The sequence below is a fragment of the Leopardus geoffroyi genome, chromosome B4 (assembly GCF_018350155.1).
Source record: "Leopardus geoffroyi isolate Oge1 chromosome B4, O.geoffroyi_Oge1_pat1.0, whole genome shotgun sequence".
Taxonomy (NCBI): Eukaryota; Metazoa; Chordata; class Mammalia; order Carnivora; family Felidae; genus Leopardus; species Leopardus geoffroyi.
Window position 1 is genome coordinate 80,250,951 of NC_059341.1, and position 22,611 is coordinate 80,273,561.

At 42.3% G+C, this 22,611-nt stretch overlaps 1 protein-coding gene and 1 long non-coding RNA gene across 33 annotated transcripts; one reads left to right on the forward strand and one right to left on the reverse strand.

Annotated features, from left to right (window-relative positions):
• The first annotated feature begins 501 nt into the window (after window positions 1–501).
• PCBP2 (poly(rC) binding protein 2) lies at window positions 502–22,259 on the forward strand. Of its 32 annotated transcripts, none has more exons than XM_045466737.1 (15): window positions 524–883; window positions 3,266–3,407; window positions 3,968–3,991; window positions 4,083–4,115; window positions 4,489–4,605; window positions 6,115–6,246; window positions 7,256–7,384; window positions 8,407–8,481; window positions 10,342–10,434; window positions 11,558–11,599; window positions 12,858–12,930; window positions 13,433–13,471; window positions 14,418–14,470; window positions 15,370–15,539; window positions 21,828–22,259. In XM_045466737.1, exons 2-15 carry the CDS (start codon window positions 3,339–3,341, stop codon window positions 21,862–21,864), a joined length of 1,086 nt encoding a protein of 361 aa, XP_045322693.1. In that variant the 5' UTR covers window positions 524–883; window positions 3,266–3,338; the 3' UTR covers window positions 21,865–22,259. The 32 variants fall into 32 exon arrangements, with proteins under 32 accessions (XP_045322699.1, XP_045322693.1, XP_045322696.1 ...); XM_045466736.1 differs by having other exon boundaries at window positions 548–883; window positions 14,415–14,470; XM_045466718.1 differs by lacking the exon at window positions 21,828–22,259 and adding an exon at window positions 18,187–18,873 and having other exon boundaries at window positions 616–883; window positions 14,415–14,470.
• On the reverse strand, window positions 18,536–19,441 carry LOC123591986. The gene is made up of 2 exons (XR_006709522.1): window positions 19,209–19,441; window positions 18,536–18,812 (listed from the first exon to the last, which is right to left on the reverse strand). It is a non-coding gene; the product is annotated as an uncharacterized LOC123591986 (long non-coding RNA).
• Window positions 22,260–22,611: the final 352 nt, after the last annotated feature.

A 22,611-nucleotide genomic window follows, 5' to 3' on the forward strand; every position in this document is an offset into this window, starting at 1 on the left:
GTTGCAGAATGAATGGTGATTTTCTAACTCTTTCATTCTTTCTACATTTATTAAATGGAACTCTTAAAAGAGTTTTCCCTTAACGGATGAATTACATTCTTCCTAAGAGAGAGTAAATGCTTAATTCTTTGCTTTTAGTTACTGATTTTCAGAGTAAGGAACTAGTGTAAAAGTTGCCTTCAACGTGGCAAATTAGTTTTTTTAAATCTTTCTTTTATTTAAGTATCATTATAGACTACTGGGTTTTTCCCGTCTCTTCTCATTCTCTTCACCCATCCCTTTTCCCTCTTGTCTCCCTTTATCCATGGCGACTGCCAACTCTCTCCGTACGCACGCCTGGGATTTCCAATCTTTCCGCTAGGGGCCACTAACTTCCTCCCTGTTCTTACGCTGCCGCTCTATCATAGACTTGGCCATCGGCTACAAGGTATTGTCTCGTTGGTGCCGACGCTGTCCACGGAGCCGCTCTAGGCTGTAGGGAGGCCGTCCGCATTGCGTGGGGAAGGTTTGGACGACGCAGTCGCCTCGCCGGCCCCCGGGGCGGTTAGCGCTTCCGGGGTCGGAGGGTGCGCGGGGTTGAAAGCGGGCCGCTCCGCCCCGTCCCCCTCCCAGACCAGCAGAGGCAGCAGCCGGAGCAGCCGCAGCCTGCGCCCTCTCCCGCCCGCCCGCCCTCCGCCCGCCCGCCCGCCCTCCGCCGCCCTCCACCCGCCCCGGGGTCTCTTTCCCCCTTCCTCCTCCTCCTCCTCCACCCCCCCCTTCCTCCTCCGCCCGCCCGCGGGGCCCCCCTCGCCTTCCCGCCCGCCCCTATTGTTCCGCCCCCGGCCTCCCGCCCTTCCCCTTCCCGCCCGCTCCCCTTTTCCCCTCAGTCGCCTCGCGCCTGCAGGTAAGCTTCAAAATTCTCCCTCCGCCCCCGGCTATAGCTTTCTTTCCACTCTTGCCATCTTTCTCTGCGGGCTCCGGTCCTCGTCACGAGCCCCGGCCTCGCGTAGTACCGCGTGAGCGCCTACCCCCTCAGTCTGCCTGGCCGGCCATTCACGCGAGGCCCTGGCTCAGACGCGGCCTAGTAGGCCTCGCGCAAGGCCTACCCCCCTCCCCCCGCCTTTTCCCGGTGGCGGCTGCGCAGGAGTCAAGGAGGGCGCGCGCGCGGTAGGGGGGGCGGCGGTGGATTTGTTGGTTGAAGGGGGTTGGGGGAGGCGATGGCCGGCTTGCTGGCCGGGCGGGTGAGCGCGGCTCCCCGCGGGGGTCAGGCGCTGGCGCAGCCACACGAGGAGGCGCTACTAGCCCGGCCCCTCCCCCTGGATCGCAGCGCCCCCCCCCGACCGAACCGTTTATTTTTTTTCCCTTCTCTCTTTTCTAGTGGAGGGATGGGGGGGGGCATTTTTTAATTGGAAAATGCTTGGATGACCGAGGGGAGGGGGGCTGCGGAGTTAAAGAAAGGGTAAACGGGCTCCCAGTTACCGAGTTATTCAGGACGTTTTCTCGGGGTAACGAATTTTGAAATTACAAAATGCCTGCCGGTATAGACCCAGGCCGAGCTATTTATAGGAGAAGGGGTAATGGACTGCAGGATTAACAGCTGGATTTCTGGGATTGGGTACATTTATATTAACCTAGGCGGGAGAGAAATGACAGGGATTCTTGGATGTTTGGAGTTAGAAATGCACGTCTGTGCCTTAATCAAGAAATGGCTTTCTAATAGGTTTTTCAGTGTTCCTGCTCTTTTGAACTTGTGTTACTGTGGTATTTGAAAGTGATTCCAGTTACATTTGAGTGGGGATAAAGAGTTAAACTGCCAGTTTTTTTTTTTTTTTTTTTTAGCCATAGCTTATTAAAAAGTCATTCTTAAAGACGTAACGGTCTCCCTCGCCCCCCCCCGCCCCCCCCAGCACTGTTGTTTTTCCCTGAGTGAAAAGTGTTGAATTCTGGGATTTTGCCAACAATTCTATTTTGACAATGGGGCAATGAGGTGCCTTGGGGATGCAAAGTCTGTCTTTTTAATAATCATATTTTGGAGGTAACCACAAGGCAGTTTGCCATATACAGAATGATCTGGCAGCAACTTAAACATTTTAAGTGTTTAGGGGATGGGCTTTGTGTTGGAACAAAGTTAAAACAGTGGCTCGTTTGTGAAGGGGGAAACTTAGCTGAAGGAGAGATCATTGATGTTGACTTTTGAAGGGATGATTGCTAAAAATGTCACTGGTGAAATTTATCAACTTTGGAGAACCTTTTTAAAGCTAATGCTATTAGGTCCTAAGGAGGTATCATAGGAAAAGGTATATTCACAAACAAATTCTCTTTCTATGTTTGGTTAGTTATTCCAAGACAGAAATGTTAGGAATATTGTTTCAGATGATGGGTGGGGAAAGAGCTTTCTCTGTAGGAAAGGTTTATTCCTGCTGTTGCTTAAGACAACTATACAATAAATATTTAGCAGTAGTTTTATTTTCATTGTTTTCTTTGGAAGAAAATTTAAGATTTAATAGATTTGAATAAAGGTGGAGTGGTAACAAAGATTAATACACAGAAGCAAGGCAGATTTTCAAATATGAGTGATTATCAAGTTGGGTCAGGAGAGGGGATGGGAGAAAGGACTCAGGATGTACTTAATGTATTGAGCCTTTTCCCAAAGGGGAATATGGAATCCCAGCCTTCATAGAAGGCTTTTCAGATAGTGCCATTTTCAGTGAGGTTGTTGATTTAAATCTTATTAAAATTATTTGGTGTCATCTATCAACATTTGAAATTGTAATGTGAGCTACCTCTAAATTTTTTTTTTTTTATCTAGAAATTGCTGCAAGTAAGAAAACTTAATGTGTCCTTTCTTGCTCTCAACTTGAGCGTGCTACTTAACAGGGAAGCAAAAGGTCATCTGTCTGTAGTTGATTAGTTTGAGGTCTGGCCTCATGATTTCCAGGTGTTTCTGTATCCTGTCGAATCTTATTCTGTTGAAGGACAACTGGTGCACGTTCAGCAGTTCCTTTGCAACCATTGCGGATTGAAGGAATCTTCCTCCTCCTCAGAGTCAGCGGAAACCTTACCATTAAGGACAGCAGACTGAAGAGTCTCTTTCCATACTCTATCAGAACCTGAGCTGTAAATGGTTGTCATTAGTGCAGTTGTGCTGGGTGTATACAAGCTTCCCAATGGATAGGCTGTCATATAAGGAAAAGAGTCAAAAAACATTTGTAACAGTGAAAATGACTCTGGGAACTATTTCTCCTATTGTTTTCCCCCTCTGATTTTGGTCATGTTTGCATTTCAGTTTTTGGCTTCACCCCCACCAGTGACCAAAGACTTGACCACTCAAAGTCCAGCTCCCCAGAACACTGCTCGACATGGACACCGGTGTGATTGAAGGTGGATTAAATGTCACTCTCACCATCCGGCTACTTATGCATGGAAAGGTATGCACCAGCTTGGGAAATTGGGTCATAGTAACTGCTCGGGGAGAGGCCAGGAAGAGAGGGCATGCATCTTGGAGCTCATCAGATTAGCACTGTGGGGCATCTGGCTTTAGCAGTCTTCTCTATCAGGGTAGATGAGAGTGTAGTGGGAAAATGGACAGACTTTAGTAGGAAGCTCCACTGAGCATGAAAGGCTTAACTAGAGGATGGAGCCAAAGACTCTCATACCTGGATAATAAGATTTTCCTCATCGAGGTTGGTGTAGCTTGTGATAAATAGATAACCTCTGCCAAGACAATTTTGGGAAACTATACAGATTTGGTACTTCAAAAAATAAGTTCTGTTAAACACAGAATAGTATTTGATTATTTCTGAATCATTATTCCTTCAGTATTCTTTGGTACCTTCAGTTATGTTTTGAGCAAAGAAGAGAGTAAGCCTCCCTACTCCTCTTCCTAATAAATCTGAGTTTTTCCATTGTTTTGGACAGTTAAAAATTCCTTTTTATGATATGAACACTTGAGTTTCCTCTTATTTGACGCTAGTTTTCTCCATTGCAGGAAGTTGGCAGTATCATCGGAAAGGTAAGACTGTTTCACTTCAACTCTAATTACTATTTAGTTAGTCTTGGTTGAAACAGCAGTTGGAGCTCATTCTTGACTTTTCCTCTTACAGAAAGGAGAATCAGTTAAGAAGATGCGTGAGGAGGTGAGTTATAGGGGGCTGGGATGGGGGGGCTAGTTTAAGGGTTGTTAAAAGCCCTTAAAGGCAAAATTTTTATTTAATGAGCAATTAGAAGGAATCAATAGGAGAATCTGGTGTTTTTCTGGCCTGGTTATTTGTAATCACATAATATACTGGGAAATGTAGTTCCAGTAAGCCTCAATTCATTCAAGCTTTAAGGCAGCTTCTGCAGTGTTGAGGGCAAACATGAGCAATGTTTGAAATCCGAAATTGGCTTGTGTTAAGATCATGCGTATAGGTAGCTTCCTTGGTCATCTTATTTGGGAGGGGCTGTGTAATCTGTATATGCTCAGACCTTTTTGTCTGTTAACCTCTTGGCTTTGTTTTTTTAATCCAGAGTGGTGCACGTATCAACATCTCAGAAGGGAATTGTCCTGAGAGAATTATCACTTTGGCTGGACCCACTAATGCCATCTTCAAAGCCTTTGCTATGATCATTGACAAACTGGAAGAGGTTCGTTTTCACTCATTCCCCCCCTGAATCTTCATTTTAAAGTGCTTCTAGATAGCGTAGTGATTTTTCTAAGCGCTTTCTAAATTGAAGGCCAGACTGGATCATAAATCTGTAAATGGGTCCTTTACAAACCTCCTCTTCAGTGTTCCCAAAATTTAACCGTAAGTCACTTGAATCATTAAAAGGGCTAGCTTGACTATTACTGAGGACTCAATGTAAAAAAAAAAAAAAAAAAGTGTGAAAACCCATTTTTTATTTTTATTTTTTGACCAGTAGTTTTGAAGGTATGATGGTATTGCATTGGTAAACTTCACGTCCTCTAATTTATAGTTGAATGAACTTAAATAAATGTGCTTTTGTTAGGTGCCCTGATGAACACTAATACATGCCATAAATAACATATCTTTCAACCTTGGGTGCAGTTGGGATTTTTAAGAAATTCAGTCTGATAACTTTGTGTCAGAGCTATACTTGGAGGAAGAGAATATGTTTTATAGGTTTTCAGAAGAAAATTATTAATGCCAGAAGTTTTTTGGCAGAAGGAAGTTTTGTTTTTGTTTCTTTTGTTCACCAAGATCCCTCAACCTTCAGATACTCTACCACCATTGCCCTAGGTCTTCAGCCTCCTCCCCCTCTTCAGTAATGCTGCTAATCATGCATTTGACACCACAGGCAGAGGAGAGCTATTGGCTGCTGCTTGGTTGGTGGTTGGATACTTAATGGTGCCTGAAATTTTATCCTGGCCAAGATCAGAAATGTTATCTTTTGACCTGCAAGGCCCTGCTAATCCAGAGCTTGAAGCTTAAAAAACATTCAGAAAATTTATTTGTACTTTAACATGTCCTTGACTTCAGGGGCTTATGTTTAAGCACTTTTCAGGTCTAGCTACTACATAGAGATTAGGCTGAGAAGTGATGTTTAAACCACTTAATCTTCAGAGAGCTAAATTTAACTAGGTTAAAACCATGACTTTTTGGAAGTAGCATATTATGGGAAAGACAGTGGGCTTTGGAGCCAATACAGTCTTTTAATTTCAAATCTACAGCTTTTTAGATGTGATTGGGACGAGTACTTGGCCTCAGTTTCATTGTTTGTATAATGGTGATTTTACCAAGAAATTAAAACAAATAGAAACACTTGCTTAATCTTTCTAATTTTTCTAAGAGAACAGAATTGGTTATTTGAATTTGGGGTTGCGTTGTTTCATCTGAATGTTTTAATTTTGACTTTGATATTGTTTCCCTTTACAGTCAATTCTGATTTCCAAAACAGTCACTTTTCTTCCTCCATGAAAGAAACTGTACTTAGGGATAATCAGGAAGTTTATAGGTGTTTTTATCTTTAAGGAAATAGTTGTTTTGGGGGTGGAGGGGGTAATATTTGAACTTTCATTGATGGTAGATCATGATTGAAACGTCCCTTAAAAGGTTAAACGGTTCTTTTATAGCAGTTGTGGGTCCCAGGGATCTGCTTAAACTTAGATTCTTGTGTTCTCATTTCTTTTTGAAGGACATCAGCAGCTCTATGACCAATAGCACAGCTGCCAGTAGACCCCCAGTAACCCTGAGGCTGGTGGTCCCTGCTAGTCAGTGTGGCTCTCTCATTGGGAAAGGTGGTTGCAAGATCAAGGAAATACGAGAGGTTGGTGACTTTTGTCGTCTTGAAAATGTTAATTATTCTAAATGTGGCTTTCTCTGTTAATAGGTCTTAGTATGGCTTGGAAAAGTTAACGTTTGCAATGAAAGTTGTTATTAAAGTAGTAGTCCTAGACGATTATGATTTAATTGTGTATTGGGAAGAAAAGTATTACACAGTTGACACATGTATATAAATAATGCGTAGGATGGTTTTTGTTTTTGGTTTTTGGTTTTGTTTTTACAATTCATATATCTTAACAGTAAGACAGAAGGTTAACCAGAATTTCTGTTGCATATGATCTGTTTCCATTTTTCATTTGGCAACTTTTCCATGAGACTATATGCTTTTTTTGTGTGTCTGAAGAGATTAGAGTTTGATATGGAATGACAGCAAATATTTTCCTTGGCCAAACACCTAAATAGCAAGGGGAAAACAGGAAAGTATATTAGGATGTAGTTGTAATCCTGCTCCCTTTTAGGCTGGAATTTACATTGAATTACGGAAGCTTTTAATAGTATCTGGGAGTTACTAAATTGGATATTGGAATGAAATTTGAATGGCTTCTAAAGGAGTTTTTGGGATCATATTGTGCATGCCAGAAGAGCAGGGATTTTGGTTTTGTTTGATGTATTCCAAGCAACCTGGAATGGTGCCTGGTGCATAGAAGGGGCGTTATATAAATATTTGTTTAATAAAAGAATGAAAAGTGGGTGATATTTGTGGGGACTTTGATGGCTTACGAAGCTGTCATTAGCTGAAAGAAAACTATCTAGTAGGACCTTTTTCTTGAGAGCAGCTTAAATTTAGGCTGTTACTGACTTCCAGAGGCTAATTTATTTATAACTGTGATTAAACAGTCCTATCTGGAATAAGGGAAGAGTGGGAAGGGAGGATAAAAAGGGTAAAATAGGAAATGGGATAAGTATCGCTGCTGCAGAATTACTGCTTGGGGAATTGGAAGAGCATGAATTGTTTTTCTCTGATTTTTAAAAATTTTCTTTCTACCCCAAAGAGTACAGGGGCTCAGGTCCAGGTGGCAGGGGATATGCTCCCCAACTCAACTGAGCGGGCCATCACTATTGCTGGCATTCCGCAATCCATCATTGAGTGTGTGAAACAGATCTGCGTGGTCATGTTGGAGGTAAGCCCTCAGGCTCATGCTGAGAATGGGGGGAGGGTGATTCTAGGGAGACAGACTGATCTATATTTAGTAAGACTAGAATTAGGTGAAGCTGTTAGAAGCCTCCAGTGGGGGTGGGGAAGAGGTTCAGTGAGTTCATATTTTCCTCCCCCCCCCCCCCCCCCTTTTCTTATAGTCTGAGCAAAAATAGAAACTGTTAAGCAGCCATGATCTTTTGGTTTACAGCAATTCTAGCAGGGTTGGTAGGGGAAGATTCACTACTTGGTCTGAGTGGACAAAATATGTAACTGGGTTCCAGAGAAACTGAGTTAAGTTGCCTTTTGGATTACAGTATTTTGGCTATGTGCAACTTTGACGTATTCTTCAAATTAATTTCCATGTTTTAAGACAGGATTATATTCAAAATATTTCTATATGAAAAAAAACTTACCTGTGATGGTGTTTATGAATAACTTGTGAGGTCCTGGTAGTATATGCTATCCAGTTAAAACAAGAATAGCAAAATTAAGGGAAAATAAAACATTTAGAACTGCCATTGAGATGTTCCTATATTCGTGAGAAATGAATTTTCAAGTAGAATTTAGGAAAATGTTGATTGAGCCTTTGAACTACTTACCGTGTATATTTCTCCAGGCATAATATTTGTGTACTTTATTTCATTTCCTGTTTAGGCCAAAATGTAAGATCCTAAATTACCAACTTCATATATACACATAGAGGTTTGTCATGTTCATTAGTTTTATTTGAAAACATGGAAATAATGCGTAAATTATTACAGGGGAATCTGCCTTGATGAGAATTAGTGTGAGCTGTGTAGTCCACGGACCCATCTTACTGCTTTAAAGGCAAATAACTGCAGATGATTTGAGATTAGATCTAGCCAGAGACAACGTTGGTAGGTGAGGGGATGGAAATTAATACAGTTTTTAATATAACTGACCTGTGTGAGCTTAAGCCACACAGCTGAAGCAGCTTTGAAACCTTATCTCTTTTTGTTTTTTTCCCTTCTGACTCTCTCCCAGTCCCCCCCGAAGGGCGTGACCATCCCGTACCGGCCCAAGCCGTCCAGTTCTCCAGTCATCTTTGCAGGTGGTCAGGTAAGAAAATTCTTATTGGTGGGCTACAATGAACAAGGATTATATTTGAAATGTAAACTTTGCCAGCAGCACACCAGGCCACTCTGCATGCTTGCTGAAACCTATACTCTGGCCATAGTTTGACCTGCTTTTAGTTTTATTTTTTGTACTGGAGAAAGCTCTGAATGCCAAGCTCTTAATTTTTAGCAGGCAATGGGAGTTTTGTAGGCACTCGGAAGAGGTAATTTACTTGGTAATTTAAGGTGGGTTGGGTTAGAAGAAAGGGTTAAATTGCCTTGGTGTCACTACTTCTCTCCCTTCCCCCCCACCCCATCCATGCTTTTTAATGTGTGGGGTGTTCTTTAGAGGTCTGAATAAAAGTAGCAAAGAATTGGACCTCTGAAGGAGATTCTGGATGGTGGTCTCAAAATTGGGGGGTTCCTAAACTTGAGTGTCCTACAAACTTCCCCTCCCCCCCCACCTCACCTCCCCTACTCCTACCCCTTCACTCCCAAACTCCAGTGTGTTGTTCCCCCAGACTCTTAACCTCATAAGCTGGTTTGAACCCACATGGCATAACTGAAACCAGCCCGGGGTAAGGGTTCAGTGTGCAAGAATAGAAGGGGGAGAGCATGTTGGGCTGTGGTGCTATGACCTTTGGTGTTAGAGTAAGAACACCAAAGCACCCCCTTGGCCTCTTTCTACTTCACCCACCTAAACTCTTGATCTTTGGCATATGGTTTATTTTGAAGTTAGATTTTTATGACAAGAGCACGGGTTAGACCCATGGTAGTTTTATGCTTTGTTGTTAGTATTTGAGGAGTAGGTAGGTCAGTTTTTTAAATGTTGGGGTTCAGGTTGAAATAGTGACCTTCAATTTGGTGGCTGCCTAAGCAAGCAAGTACGTTGTTCAAAATGCCTTTTCCCAATGAGGGGCTGGCCTGTTACAAGCACACTTAATTAGTTCCATCTTGTGTTTGAATTGGGGGAAGCCTAAACGAAGTCCATCCCATTCACATTCTATTTTGAGTTGGCATAAAACTGAACAAGAATTTGGGGACTTAGTTTGTCATGTGCTTCTGGGAGCTTTCACAAGAAATTAATCATGTCACAGTATTACCTTGAGACAGTTTAGTACCTTGCTTTATAGAAACTGGATTGGTCAAAGGGTTCCGATAGTCTGGATAGTCAGGCAGGATAAATAGGCAGGATAAACAAAGGCCCAGAGTCAGTATAGTATAGCAAGGAGGCTTAGCCTTAGGAGTTTTCCCTTCTCCCCAGGAACTCCATGTTCCTGCTCTTCTGGATTCTTCCACTCCCATTTGGGATTGTAAAGAGTCCCATGCTGCATAGCAGCAATTCTCTCTATAATTCTTCATTTCCCTTTCCTTTCCTCCTCTTTCCACCTCCCCCTTCTTACCTCTTTGCTTCCCCCCACCCTCCCCCACCCTTTATTCAGTTGACCACCCTCTAAAGGCTTGCAGCTTCTTTCATGAGTGGCCCTTATTATTCCCATGGGCCTTTTTAAATGGACCCATTTATGCAACGTCCACAGATGGACCTGTATCTTTTGTTCCTTTGTGACAAAAGTGGGCTCTATAGGGGTTCAACTTAATCCCACAGTGACCAGTAGCTGGCATCAGCTCTGTTGCCCCACCCCTTCATTCTTACTGAAAATAGCCCAATTGTGCAGTGTGATACCTGCCACAAGGTAACTTTTTTTTTTTAAATTCACTGATTGCAGCTCGTTTCAAATTGTGTCGTGAGCTCCTTTTTAAAGGAAAAGAAAAAATTAAACAACTTTTTTTGTGTGAATTTCATGCTGGTGACAAGGTGCCGGATTGACAGCCCTGGAGACTGAAATCCTCTATTTATCCACAGGACAGGTACAGCACAGGCAGCGACAGTGCGAGCTTTCCCCACACCACCCCGTCCATGTGCCTCAACCCTGACCTGGAGGGACCACCTCTAGAGGTGAGAGGGGATGTTCAGTCTCCAAGGCTCACTCAATCCTTCCGCCTCAGCCGAGACTGCCAACACGCGGGGGGCCAGTGGCGCTGGTGATTTTTGTGCTGTGGACACCACCTGTCCACGGGGACCTGGACTGACCCCCCCCACCTCATTTCACACAGGCCGCGTAGCCCACCAGATGGTAACACCAACTCTTTTTTTTCTTTTTTTTCCTTTTTTTTCCTTTTTTTTTTCCTTTTTTTTTTTTTCCTTTTTTTGTTGTTCAACCCTTCTTCCCCATCTCCCACTCTTCCTATCCCATTTTCACCTTCCCACCCCCCACCTGGGTGCACTTTTGGGGGTACTGGCCACTGTGATGTGAAAAGCTTCACATCCTGTTAACCAGCCACTCCTTCCCCTCCCTTCCTGTTCCTCCTTGTCCCCCACCCCATTGCCCTGAAGACCCAGCTCCCTTTTCGGAGGTTATGGTGTGGGGGGAGGAGGGTGTAGTGGGAGCTGCAAGTGCCTTTTATGGAGTGGGAGGTGGGAGAAGGTGCAGGATTTAGAACACAGTGATTTATTTTATTTATTTGTGTTCCTGTGATCAGCTCCCTAGTGTTAGGGATTAAACTAGCTTCTAGTGCACTTAAGGTCTTTAGGCAGATGTAGACAAAAATTAGATAGGGAAAGGGAAGTGTTATAGAACATGCTGTATAGGTTTATGCAGATAACAAACATTCATGTCACCATGATTGGCATAAGGGTTGGGGTGGTTGAGGGAAGAGACCATTTTCCTCCTAGGCTGTCTTGTACAGAGGGAGAAAGGGGGCTTGGTCAATCGAGGCATTCCTTAATCCACTTCCCACCTTTTCATTAAGAAACAAATGTGTATTTTGCCTTTGATTGCAGGGAACTTGGCTCCCTTCATAGGCCTCCTGGAATAAGTCATCATATTTAGGTTTGAAAGAAAGCCAACTCAGGTCTGACTGTATTTGTGAGATACCATCTACTGCCTCAATCTGTGGCCTCCCCCATCTTTAGTTCAACTCTGGCTTCCTGGCTAGTTGAAATCTGTCTCCCCCTCTCCCTCTGGGTGGCTGTCCCTGATTGGTTTTTTTTAATAGGAACTGTTTTCCTCCTTTTGTAGGCCTATACCATTCAAGGACAGTATGCCATTCCACAGCCAGATGTAAGTTTTGTTTTCACTTCTTGTTTTGAAAAGTTCCCTTTCCCATCCAAAATTGTCTCACTCTTTCTTCCACATAGGCAGAAGTGAGTTGGGTCTTAAGCATATGGAGTATTGTTTTCCTCACAAGGTGAACCCCATCTTTTGGCCCTTAAATAATCTGTAATCAGGGCATAGTAGCACCTTGTTTGCCTTCTGATAATATAATCACTGGAAATTATAATCCAGCAAATTATTAGATTCTATTTTATCCTGTTTTCCAGATTACTGTGTCTAAAAAAGAAATGTTCTGTGGTGTATTATCATTTGTTATTCCAGGGCACAGTCTAAATTGACAGTGGACTGACTGCATCTCTTCATGGAGTCCTTTCTGTGGGGGAGGAGTGGGAGGTTGGGTTTGCCCTTGCGTACTGTACTCCTCAATTTGAGGTGACAATTTAAAAAGCATCTGGAGGGGTGGAAAAGGGGCTTATTTACACAGGGAAGAATAAGAAGCTGAATATTTGGGAATTCAACTCCATAAAACCTTTCTTGCCACTAAAAACTCCTACTTAAAAGTGCTGGTATTCAGATTTCCTTTAAGGGCATTTTCTTTCTGCACTTTTCTGTATCATTACTAACCCTTTCAGGTGCTGAGCATTAGACTTGGGAACTTGGGTTTGGTTCTTGGTTAGTGTTTGGCCCAAGAGAGAAAGTAGCCTTGAGGAGGGATTGTTGTAGAACTGCCAGGGTAGTGTATATATAGGTGAAGAAGAAAAGCTGTAGAAATCTTTTGGTGAGGGCGTGCTGAGTCCAGTTTGGTTTCATCTTAATCTTTCTCCTCCTTGCAGTCTCCCTGCCCCCTCATCTCCTTCCCTCCTCCTGATAATGACAGAACCCTGCATGGTGTGTTTCCCTAGCACCACTGCACAGTTTGTTTACCTAGCCTGTCTGTGCTTGTCCCTGGGGCAACTGTTGCAATGGCTGCAAACACCTTCATTAAGTAGCCCACAAGGGGATGGTTGTTGGGCAGGTGCTGCTGCTTTTCTTTCACACACCCAAAATGCATTCATTCTCTTTACTGTGCCCTTTCTATTTCTAACCCTCACCTTCATATTTTGCCCCATCCCCAGGATTGTGGTATAAGCCCCATCCTATGTTGTAGTTTGAGTAGTAGAGTCAACTTTGGGGATCAGGAGCTCTGCATTTTCAAATTTGAATGTGCGTGAGCCCTGGCTCTCTTACTCTTCTAATGCCAACCTCTCCTGTTTCCTCCCTGCAGTTGACCAAGCTGCACCAGTTGGCAATGCAACAGTCTCATTTTCCCATGACGCATGGCAACACCGGATTCAGTGGTATGGATACCTCAGTGTTTATTTCTGTAAGGTGTAGTGCAAGACAGAGGCCAGCCCCAAGGTCTCAGTTTGACATCTGTTTAAAACATACTTCGTTACCCAGCATCCTGCTGGTTTAAACTTGCCTGTCTTCTATCGCTAAACTGAAAGAGGTAATGTGTTTGTTAACTTGGTTTTCATTTGGGGTGAGTTATTCTAATAAAAAATAAAATAAAAAAAGGCCCTGGAAGGTTTGGGGTGAGGTCTGGGGATGCTTGTCAGGCAAAGGGTAGGCTGATATTTCTTCTAACCCATCCTCACTGCTGCCCCTTTGATCTGATTGGCACCCCCTTTCTCTCCACCAGCTATTCACAGACCTGGGTAGAGAATCCATTTGTGCCAAATTGTGTAGTTGTTTTTGTTTTGTTTTGTTTTTGGGGTTTTTTTTTTCTGTATAAGGAATAACTTGTCCGATAGGGTTAGGATGAGACCACCAAACTCATTTTCACTTGTATCTTAACAGGCATTGAATCCAGCTCTCCAGAGGTGAAAGGCTATTGGGGTAATGATTAAAAAAAAAAATCTGTAGTATTCTACTGTTATATTAATAAACTGGTGGGAGTCTTGTTTCACTGCCCATGACATACCAGCAACATGCACATGGCAGAAAGGAGCTGAGAGAGCAAAGGGGTGGGCCTGGTGCCCCTGAGGGTCCCTTGATGGATCTGGCCAACCCCCTTCTAAAAATGTTGAGTTTAGCAGCCACAGCTGAGAGCAAGACTAGCTTTGAGAGTTAGCCAGCTGACCTGGTTGGGTCCAGATGTCAGTATTATTGATGGGTATGAGTGTTTGCTAATGGGATTTTTTTCTTTTTCTTTGGAAAACAAAATAAAAACCAGAACAAATTACTGAGCAATTGAGCAAAAGACAGGGAATAAATCTGGAGAAATAAACTTTCCTCACCTGGCTGCCATTTCATTCTCTCTGACCTTCAAGTGTAGGTTAGGATTGGGGGAGGTGTTAATCTGATACAGGTATATTTAAAGCAACTCTGCATGTGTGCCAAAAGTCCATGGTACCCAGTAACAGGCATGATATTGGCACTGGTGCTAGTGAGCATCAGGTGAGATAAAATTGGAACACAACAGCAGCAGGAAATCCTAAGCAGAAAAGGGGAGCAGTGCAGAAGGACTTGGTTAGATTTTGGTCCTTTTTGAGTATACTACATTCCCTTGCCCCTTGCTTCCATCCCCTTATATGCTAATAGGCTGGGCTTTGCAGGAAATGGCATGAAATCAGCTCTTCTGAGTGTACAGAGGAACCTTTCCAGCATTATTTCTGTACCCTTTCCCCCTCTTTCCTCTTTGGAGGCTTCCAAGTTAGTGATGAATCCCAACAGCCAATGCTGGGTTTCCAGTTTGTTTCCTTCTGTTAGGTTAATGTGCAAATCAGTGGGGGGTTTGTATGCTTTGCATTGAACTTTCTTGCTCTCTTCTGTCTTTTAGCAGGTTTGGATGCATCTGCTCAGACTACTTCTCATGAACTCACCATTCCAAATGATGTAAGTATAGTTAATAGGGTTTCATGGGATAAAAAAGAGTGTTGATGCAGTGTCATGCCACTTACAAGACCTAGGGAAGAAAATGGGTTTTTTTAAAAAGATCCCAAATTAAAAATTTTAAAGTATGTAGAATCTGAATAAAAACTGATGGAGAAAATTGATAACACTATTGTGTTGAGGTTTCATGAGGCAGAAAGAACCTTTTTGTTTCAGATAGAATACCCCATTGGCCTTGGCTTCTTGTATAATCTGAAGCCTTATACTTAAAGCAGCAGTTGAATGTTCTGTGTTGTCCAGCATAATAGTCACTAACCACATGTGGCTATTTAAATTGTGAGAATAATAAAATAGTAACCTCAGTTTCTCAGTCTATCTACATTAAATGTGTTCAGTATCATGTTATTAGTGTACAGTATCAGTATGAATGGAGACCCAAGTTTTTACTTTTTTCTGAAGGAAAAGCATTCGAAATTAGCCAGAATTCTTACCGGTGTATTAAAATGGTAATCATAGCAGGATGAATTTGGCATCTTTGTTGCCAAAAACTAGAGACCTTTATTGTCCCTTGCCATGATAAACTGGTTTGTTACGATGTTGTCTGTTTTATTTTGTCTAGTTAGTACCCTGAGGAAATAAGCTGATGCTACTAGGGAGTCAGTCAGCTGAGAGTTGGCTCTGACCTGTTAGTGGTCAGACAAAACAATAGGGCACAAGTTGAGATGCAGTCTATAACTCAAGTTTTTAAATCAGGAGTGAGTAGAGTGTGTAGAATGCAGATAGTAGTTTCTGTTCCCATTATCGTGGACTGGAGCTATAAAAGGCTGGAGGGGTAGGATGGAATTCTTGAACCTAGCCATGCAATTCTTAATTTGGTGTGCCTTGTTTTTTTTTTCCTTAAGTTGATTGGCTGCATAATCGGGCGCCAAGGCGCCAAAATCAATGAGATCCGTCAGATGTCTGGGGCGCAGATCAAAATTGCGAACCCAGTGGAAGGATCTACTGATAGGCAGGTTACCATCACTGGATCTGCTGCCAGCATTAGCCTGGCTCAATATCTAATCAATGTCAGGTAAGGGTTCCCTCCCTGCCTTTTTTGTCTTGTTGGTGGCAACACAAGTAATGTGTGTTTTGGGGAAAGCTACAATGTATTACTAAATGTGGGAGTATTTGGGGGATGGGAGTGGGGATGGGTGGAGATGGCAATAAAGTTTAAGTCTAGCCCTACTTTAATCCATTTTTAGTGTAGCAGAGAAAGTAACCAGATTGTAATAAAATTGTATGGGGGAGGGGGACAGAAGGCTTGCATTTGACTTGCTGTTTTTAGGAGTGGAAAGAGTATGACTTCACTAGCAGAATAGTGCTCTGACTAGAGCACCCATAGTGACTTAAAACCAAATGTAGGTCTTTTGCTGTACGTATCATAGACCAGTATTTCTTTCATTGATTGGGTTTAGTCTCCAAAACGCCCTAATTGATACAAGAAAAATGTGTGACAGCAAGGTAGTTTCTGGGAAGCAACCATTACCACTTACTCTGAAAACATCCATTTTTCTCAAATTGCAAATGTGTTCCATTGTTCACAGCTTGTGGGAAAGGGGAGGTATAGGTTTGGGAATATTTCAGAAATGTCTAGTATGTTTTCTTTCTTTCTTTTCTCTCTCTTTTTTTTTTTTTCCCCACCATCTCATACCTTAATGACTTCTGAGGTTTCATTTTTCTTTACCAAACCGAGCTGATGTTACCACACAAGATAGTTGTAGCAGGACCATTCCAGTGGGCATTCTACAAGGCATTTATATTTCTTGCTTTCTCAGCACAAGTGCTTAAGTCATGTTTTTAATTGCTTACTAACATTCTAAGCCAGTTAGCCATTGCCCAAGGGGCTTAGCCATCCTTTTTCTATAGATTTTTGTCTAGTTGTCATTTACCTCTGTTAAAACTGTTCAGTCTTTGTTGCGCATAAAAGGTGTTAAGAGTTCAGAGGAAAGGAATTCATACAAATGAAGTCCATATTACATTTATAGTCACTGACTTTGTATTTATTCCATTGTCTTTTATCTCCTGGTTAAGAATTTATCAATTCCCCAGTGGTTTTGACTTTTGCCTGAAGCCTTTTAATGTCTTGAGGTACTTACTAGTATTTATGTAGAAAAAGACTTCTTTGTGTCTAGATCTGCTTTCTTCTGCTACCAAGCACATCAAATTCTTAACATTTTAGTGTGAAATGGTGGTAAACTTTCTGCATAGGCTGTTTGGAAAGGTTTGTTGTCTTGTTTCTAATTGGGGTATGGGGAGGAGTTAAGTGGCGAGAATCATGTTCTTGGAAGCTGGAGATGGCTTTCTTCTGCTTGGGTAGGCTTGCTCTGAATATTGTCAGGTAGTGCTTAAATGGAAGTGGTTTGTTTGATTCCTGTACCTGGGTCAGTGTCTACATTGGAAGGAACCAGAACTTCACCAGAGTTTCCTGATTCAGTCACTCTTTTCAGGATCATCCTTATTTTATTGAATGGCTGGTTATTTAGAGTCATCCTATTTAATGAAACTGTCCAAACTGAATTTGTGTTACAACTTTTTAAAGCTTCATTTAACACCGAAGCAAAGACTGTACATGCACAAAGCTTACTCTTCACTTCCCCATCTTGGCCCAGTTTGAATACAAAAAGCAAACTAGTTTTACTACCAGGCAAGAAAGATTTCTCTGCTTTCAGTAATGGAGTCTGAGTGTTTCTGCTCTTATTCTGTCAGTCTGAGTCCTTTCTTTATCCCCTGCTTTATGGATTGTAAGGGTCTCTGGACTTCGGTAAACAAAATGGAATCTTAAGAGGAGGGTCCCTGCCCTTAAAGAGTTAAACTTGTGGGGCAGGTTGTTCAGACAGTTCTCAGCAAATACTGCAGTTCTGCTTTAGAAACATGCAGGCATTTGGGAGCTGCCAGGTCATTACTATTATTTAGAGTTTATTTTAAGAATAGAGGCGTATTTTTATATTTTTAAATGAGGTTTTCAGCAGTGCAGGAGTATGTTCCAGTTCTGTAAGGTCTCTATTAGAAGTATGATCAGTCAAAAACAAAAGGCTTTTTTTCTCACCCCCTCCGCCTACCAGAAATGAAGCTTTCCTAGTTCTTATCTATACTTCTGTTCTCAGCATTTTTCTTTGAAAATGCTACATTCTTTAAAGTTTTGAAATTAGTGACCTACTTTGGTTTCTTGTCCTTTCCCATCGTGATATATTGGTTAGTTTGCTGTGGAGATGGAAGCAAACTTCAGTGCTAGGGGGAAAATTTTCTAATTCTGTATAATATTCCACAGCTTCACAAGTGATTGGTGGGTGAGAGACATTTGTTCTTTGTTTGGAGATTGATACAAGTATTGTTTCATTTTCTACTTTGAAATCCTTTGACTCCTGAGTTGGATTCATGTGTCAGATACACGGAAGTGTGCTCTGTGTGATTTCTTTTCTCAGTCTGTCAGCTTTTCCTTCACCATAGCAGTTTTAAATAGCATCGTGGAATGGAATTTGGCAAAGTATACATGTTTAGAGGGTGGGACACAGACTTAAAGAAAGGTAGCTTATCACAAGTTGGTATTAGGTCTTCCTAATGTGCAACCAGAGGCACTTAACTGATAACAAGCAGTTTTTGTCCTGTACTTTTTCCCTTTTGTGGTCTTCCCTTCCACCCACCCTTTTTTTTTTGTTCCTTTTTTTCCTCTGTTACAGTTTAGAAAACGCTAAACCCTCCTCCCAGGCAGCCTCCGTCACGATCCCTGATCACCTCAGCATCAACCTCTCTCAACCCTCCACCCCTTCTTCTTCTTCTTCCTCCTCCACCACCACCCCCTCGCTCGCCACAGCGGGGACCTCCGACGCACCCTCCAGCCTCCCCAACCCTCTTCCGACCGCCCCTTGTGTCTCCAGTCTGCTTGGCATGAAACCCATCCCTCTCCTGGCTCTAAATGTTGTGTCTGCTGCTAAGGGTACCGGGGCTTCAGCTACCACCACCACCACCTCTGCCGTGCCATGTGTAACTAACAAACTGAAAGGCGAGAAACAGAGATTCTCCCCCTACTGATTGAATATCTTGAGGCACCCCCTCAAGTATTCCTTGGTTTATTTTGTTTTTCTTTGTTAACATTGGTGAGAACCAAACAATTGTGAGCTTGTGACCGTTTCCTTTTTACTATTTTGGGAATAACAGGGTGGGGGTGGGGGCAATGGTAACCTGGGGTTAGGTTTAGGCCATTTCATCGGAGTGCCTGTTTCAGAGTCTGACTTGTTGAATTCTTTATCTAGAGCCACAGTTCTTGCTCTTCTTTTTCATTCTGTTACTTTTTTGTAGCTTTACTCTGCATTGCAATATAACAATGTGTTAGGCTCTGTGTTAATGAATAAAAGCTTCTCCGTTAACTTTTTTTTTTTTAATTATTTAATGGTTATCAGCAGGCCTTCTTGGCCAGATTTGTGTTTCTAGCTGTAATAAAGTTGCCACAGTAAGAACTTTAGTTGATTGTGTGCTGTGAAGGGTAAAGGGGTGGGGAGCTTGTGACCTGTGGCTACTCAATTTAGGGATTGTATAAAACTGACTCGGGCTTGTTTGTATCCCTGGTTAATTTAGTTGTCGTCCTTTGTCATTCCCCACAAAAGGAGATGGGCCTGCAGCAGATTAAATCCTGAGGGTCTTCCATAATTGCCATTAAGATTCTTTAGTGAGAACAGTTTCTCTGACTTCTAAAATCCCTTACCTTGCAAATAGCAGGTAACAAGGGTGTCCATCCCAGGCTTGTTTCCTCTGGTTAGTGGTTACTTTGAGGATCTTTTACAGAACATACATATAAAGAAGTTACTTCTTTACCTAGAATGAGGAGGCAAGTTGGGAAAAGTCCAATAAAGTTTGCTGGCTTTTGTCTGCGTTCCTCTGAATGAGAATTAACCCCTCTTCCTCTGACACTGGGTAGATCTTGAACAAGCAACTGTAACATCACCCAGAATTTGACAGGATTCTCCAGTCCTCCTAAACCAACCCTGATTAAGTCCCTTTACGCTTCCTTCTATTCCCTGCCCACCCTTCTGGCCCCCACCAGCCCTGTCATGAATTGAGAATTCTAAACTTGGAACCTTTAAGGTCAGCTATAACTCACCAATCCACTCCCTTATCAGATTAAAAAAAAAAAAAAGCCTTGGAGAATTTAAGTTCACAGATCACATGAGTGACTAGTTGGCAGTAACAACTTTACTTTCCCTCAAGTGTACTTTTAATCTCCCTGAAGCCTTATTTTCCTTATCCCAAGGACCACAGTTCTGTCTCCACAAAAGACCAGAAATGCTGTAGGTTTGATGGCAGAAGGCCTCTGATAGTCTTCAATTCAACCTGAATGTATATGGTTCTTTGCAAGGCATTAGAGAACTAGTGTAGAAATTCCTGCCATCCGCCCCCCCCTCCCCCCAGCACGCACACACACATCCCATTTGGTTTACAGTGTTAAAAAAAAAAACTAATTGCTTGTAAGTGTTGCAATGTATTATCTCATGCCAGTGTGGTCCCTCAATCCCAGGTTGGCCCTATGAATTAGTAACTTATCCCAAGTCTGCATGAATGACTAGAGGAGCAACCTGTCCAGGTAGTTTTTCTTGTTAGTTGCTGGCTGCTCCTTTATCATATGGTCCAGCTTTCCCTTCATAAGCTCTTTCTGTAGTTACAACTTAATTTTGCTGGTACCATCCCCCATCCCATTCCCCCCCCCCCTCCCCAAGAGACCTGGTTTTTATTTTATCTAGTTCTTGATTAGAAGGCCTCTTTACCTAATGAGTATTCCCTAAAGGAGGATTGTGGGGAAGGAAGCAGAGGTTTAAGGTGTCAACTGCCACCACCAAAGGTACTTGATGTTCAATTTTTAAAAACTTTTCGGCTCCCCCATGTGGTCCTTCTATTATAGTGTCCTTAGTGTGATTACGGTTGGGTTTTTCCCTTCTTGCCCCTTCTGTACCTCCTGCCTCAATCAATGCTTAGGGTGTGTATAAATTCTGGATAGTTCTTTGAGTTCTTTTTGGTGCTAGAGTGTCATCACCTTCTTGCATGAACTTGATTTCTTTGGGTCCTAGATCTAAACTGTTTCCAGCAGCTCCTTTCCTAAAACTTCACTCCTCACTAAACTCTTTTGTTCAGGGCTTACAGTTTATGTTGCCCTAGGTCCTCCTATTTTGATGTTGGCAAGAATCAGCCCCCTTAAAGAACTATTCCCCTTTATGCTGAGGTAGAAATACAATTTCAGATACAAAATTAAATACAGTTTGTAGTTGACCTATTTCCTGGATCTTGGGTGTCCTCGTCACCCCTGTCCCCCCTTCGGACCAGCCTTTGGCTTTACATTGTTGTGGAAGGGATGGAGATGACAAAATACCATTCATTTTCTTTTGACTAGATACCACAAATAGGTTATGACAGTTAAAGATTTTTATGAACTAAATTTAGGAATTGAAACTGTTACACATATAGTTCTGTTCAAAGTGGGAGCTAAGACTTGCTGACTGTGCAGTAATCAGTGAAGCAGACTAAATGCTTACTTTTCCATCAGAGCCCAAAATTGGGTTCCAGGACCTCAAATGATATTTTTGAGACAGAAGGCATTGTAGCTGGGTTGGGTATGTTTGGATGGAGAGTTTAGCTTAAGGAAACAACAGGTTTTCGGAGCTTCTAGAATGAACCAGGGAGTTGTTGAAACATGTTGGCTTCTGCTTTTTTTAAGTCCTGAAAACTATGGGTTGGGTATAATTCTTGACCCATACTTAAACTATACTTGCTGTTCTTTTAACATCTCCTAGCGTTTAGGATTTTCTTAATAGGAATAACCTTCAAACAGTGCTAAAAAACAAAAAAAACCCAGGACTGAAGCCTTTTTTGATGTTTCAACGTTAGCCTCATGAAGCTACTTTCAGATCAATGTTTCCTAAGCTGCTTTCTATCAGTAGCTTGGGAGGAGCTAAAATAAGCTCAGTAAAGAAAGAAAAGTTGCTTCTGTGTATTGTGACCCTGTAAGAGGAGGTTTTAGTGTGTGGCATATTTTTGGAAAGCATTTAACATCTCCCACAAATATTCCAAAGAGCATCATTAGAAGAACACCCACAGTTGGTAACAGAGTCTGTTTCCTTCTGTTCTGAGGTAATTTGGCTCAGGAAGCTTGGATTGCAGGGGTTACAGGATCCTGGTACCAAGTACCAATCCAACAAATCTTTAAACGTCTCCCTTGATACTGAAACACTATGTACTCCTTCACATCTCACCAACTAGGCTAACAGTTCTTGGAGGTGAGGTGCAGCTGGGCATTCAGAAAACTAATTTGAGTTGTTTATTTTTTGTGTTACAGGCTTTCCTCGGAGACGGGTGGCATGGGGAGCAGCTAGAACAATGCAGATTCATCCATAATCCCTTTCTGCTGTTCACCACCACCCATGATCCATCTGTGTAGTTTCTGAACAGTCAGCGATTCCAGGTTTTAAATAGTTTGTAAATTTTCAGTTTCTACACACTTTATCATCCACTCGTGATTTTTTAATTAAAGCGTTTTAATTCCTTTCTCTGTTCAGCTGTTAATGCTGAGATCCATATTTAGTTTTATAAGCTTCTCCCCTCCCCCCTTTTTTTGGCTCATGAATTTTTTTTTCTGTTTGTCATGGAAATGTAAGAGTGGAATATTAATACATTTCAGTTTAGTTCTGTAATGTCAGGAATTTTTCAAAAAAATTAAAAGATGGACTGGAGCTTTTTCTTTGTGAATAGAAACTGGATGCCACAGTGATTCATGTGGGTTTTATTCCTGTTGTCTTGCCGTTCTTTTTGCACCTCTTATGCCTCAAAGGACAAGGACCCTGCTTGGGTTTTGAATAGAAGGCTTTATTCCAGTTAAGATGTTTTCTTCTGTTTTACCACTCCATCTTTTTTTTTGTAGCCCTTGATCCAGTGTTCCCTTGAGCCTTCATTGCAAAGTGACCTAATAGCTGTTGCAAGCTGGTTGTGTGCCCTTTGTCCGAAAGTTTGGGGGTTAAATTTTCCTAGGACTTGTCTGCAGAGAGTAGGCAAGCACTTCCACTGGATGGGTGGTGGGGTGGGGAAGGAAGGATGCACATGCATACTTCGGAAGCAGTTGGATG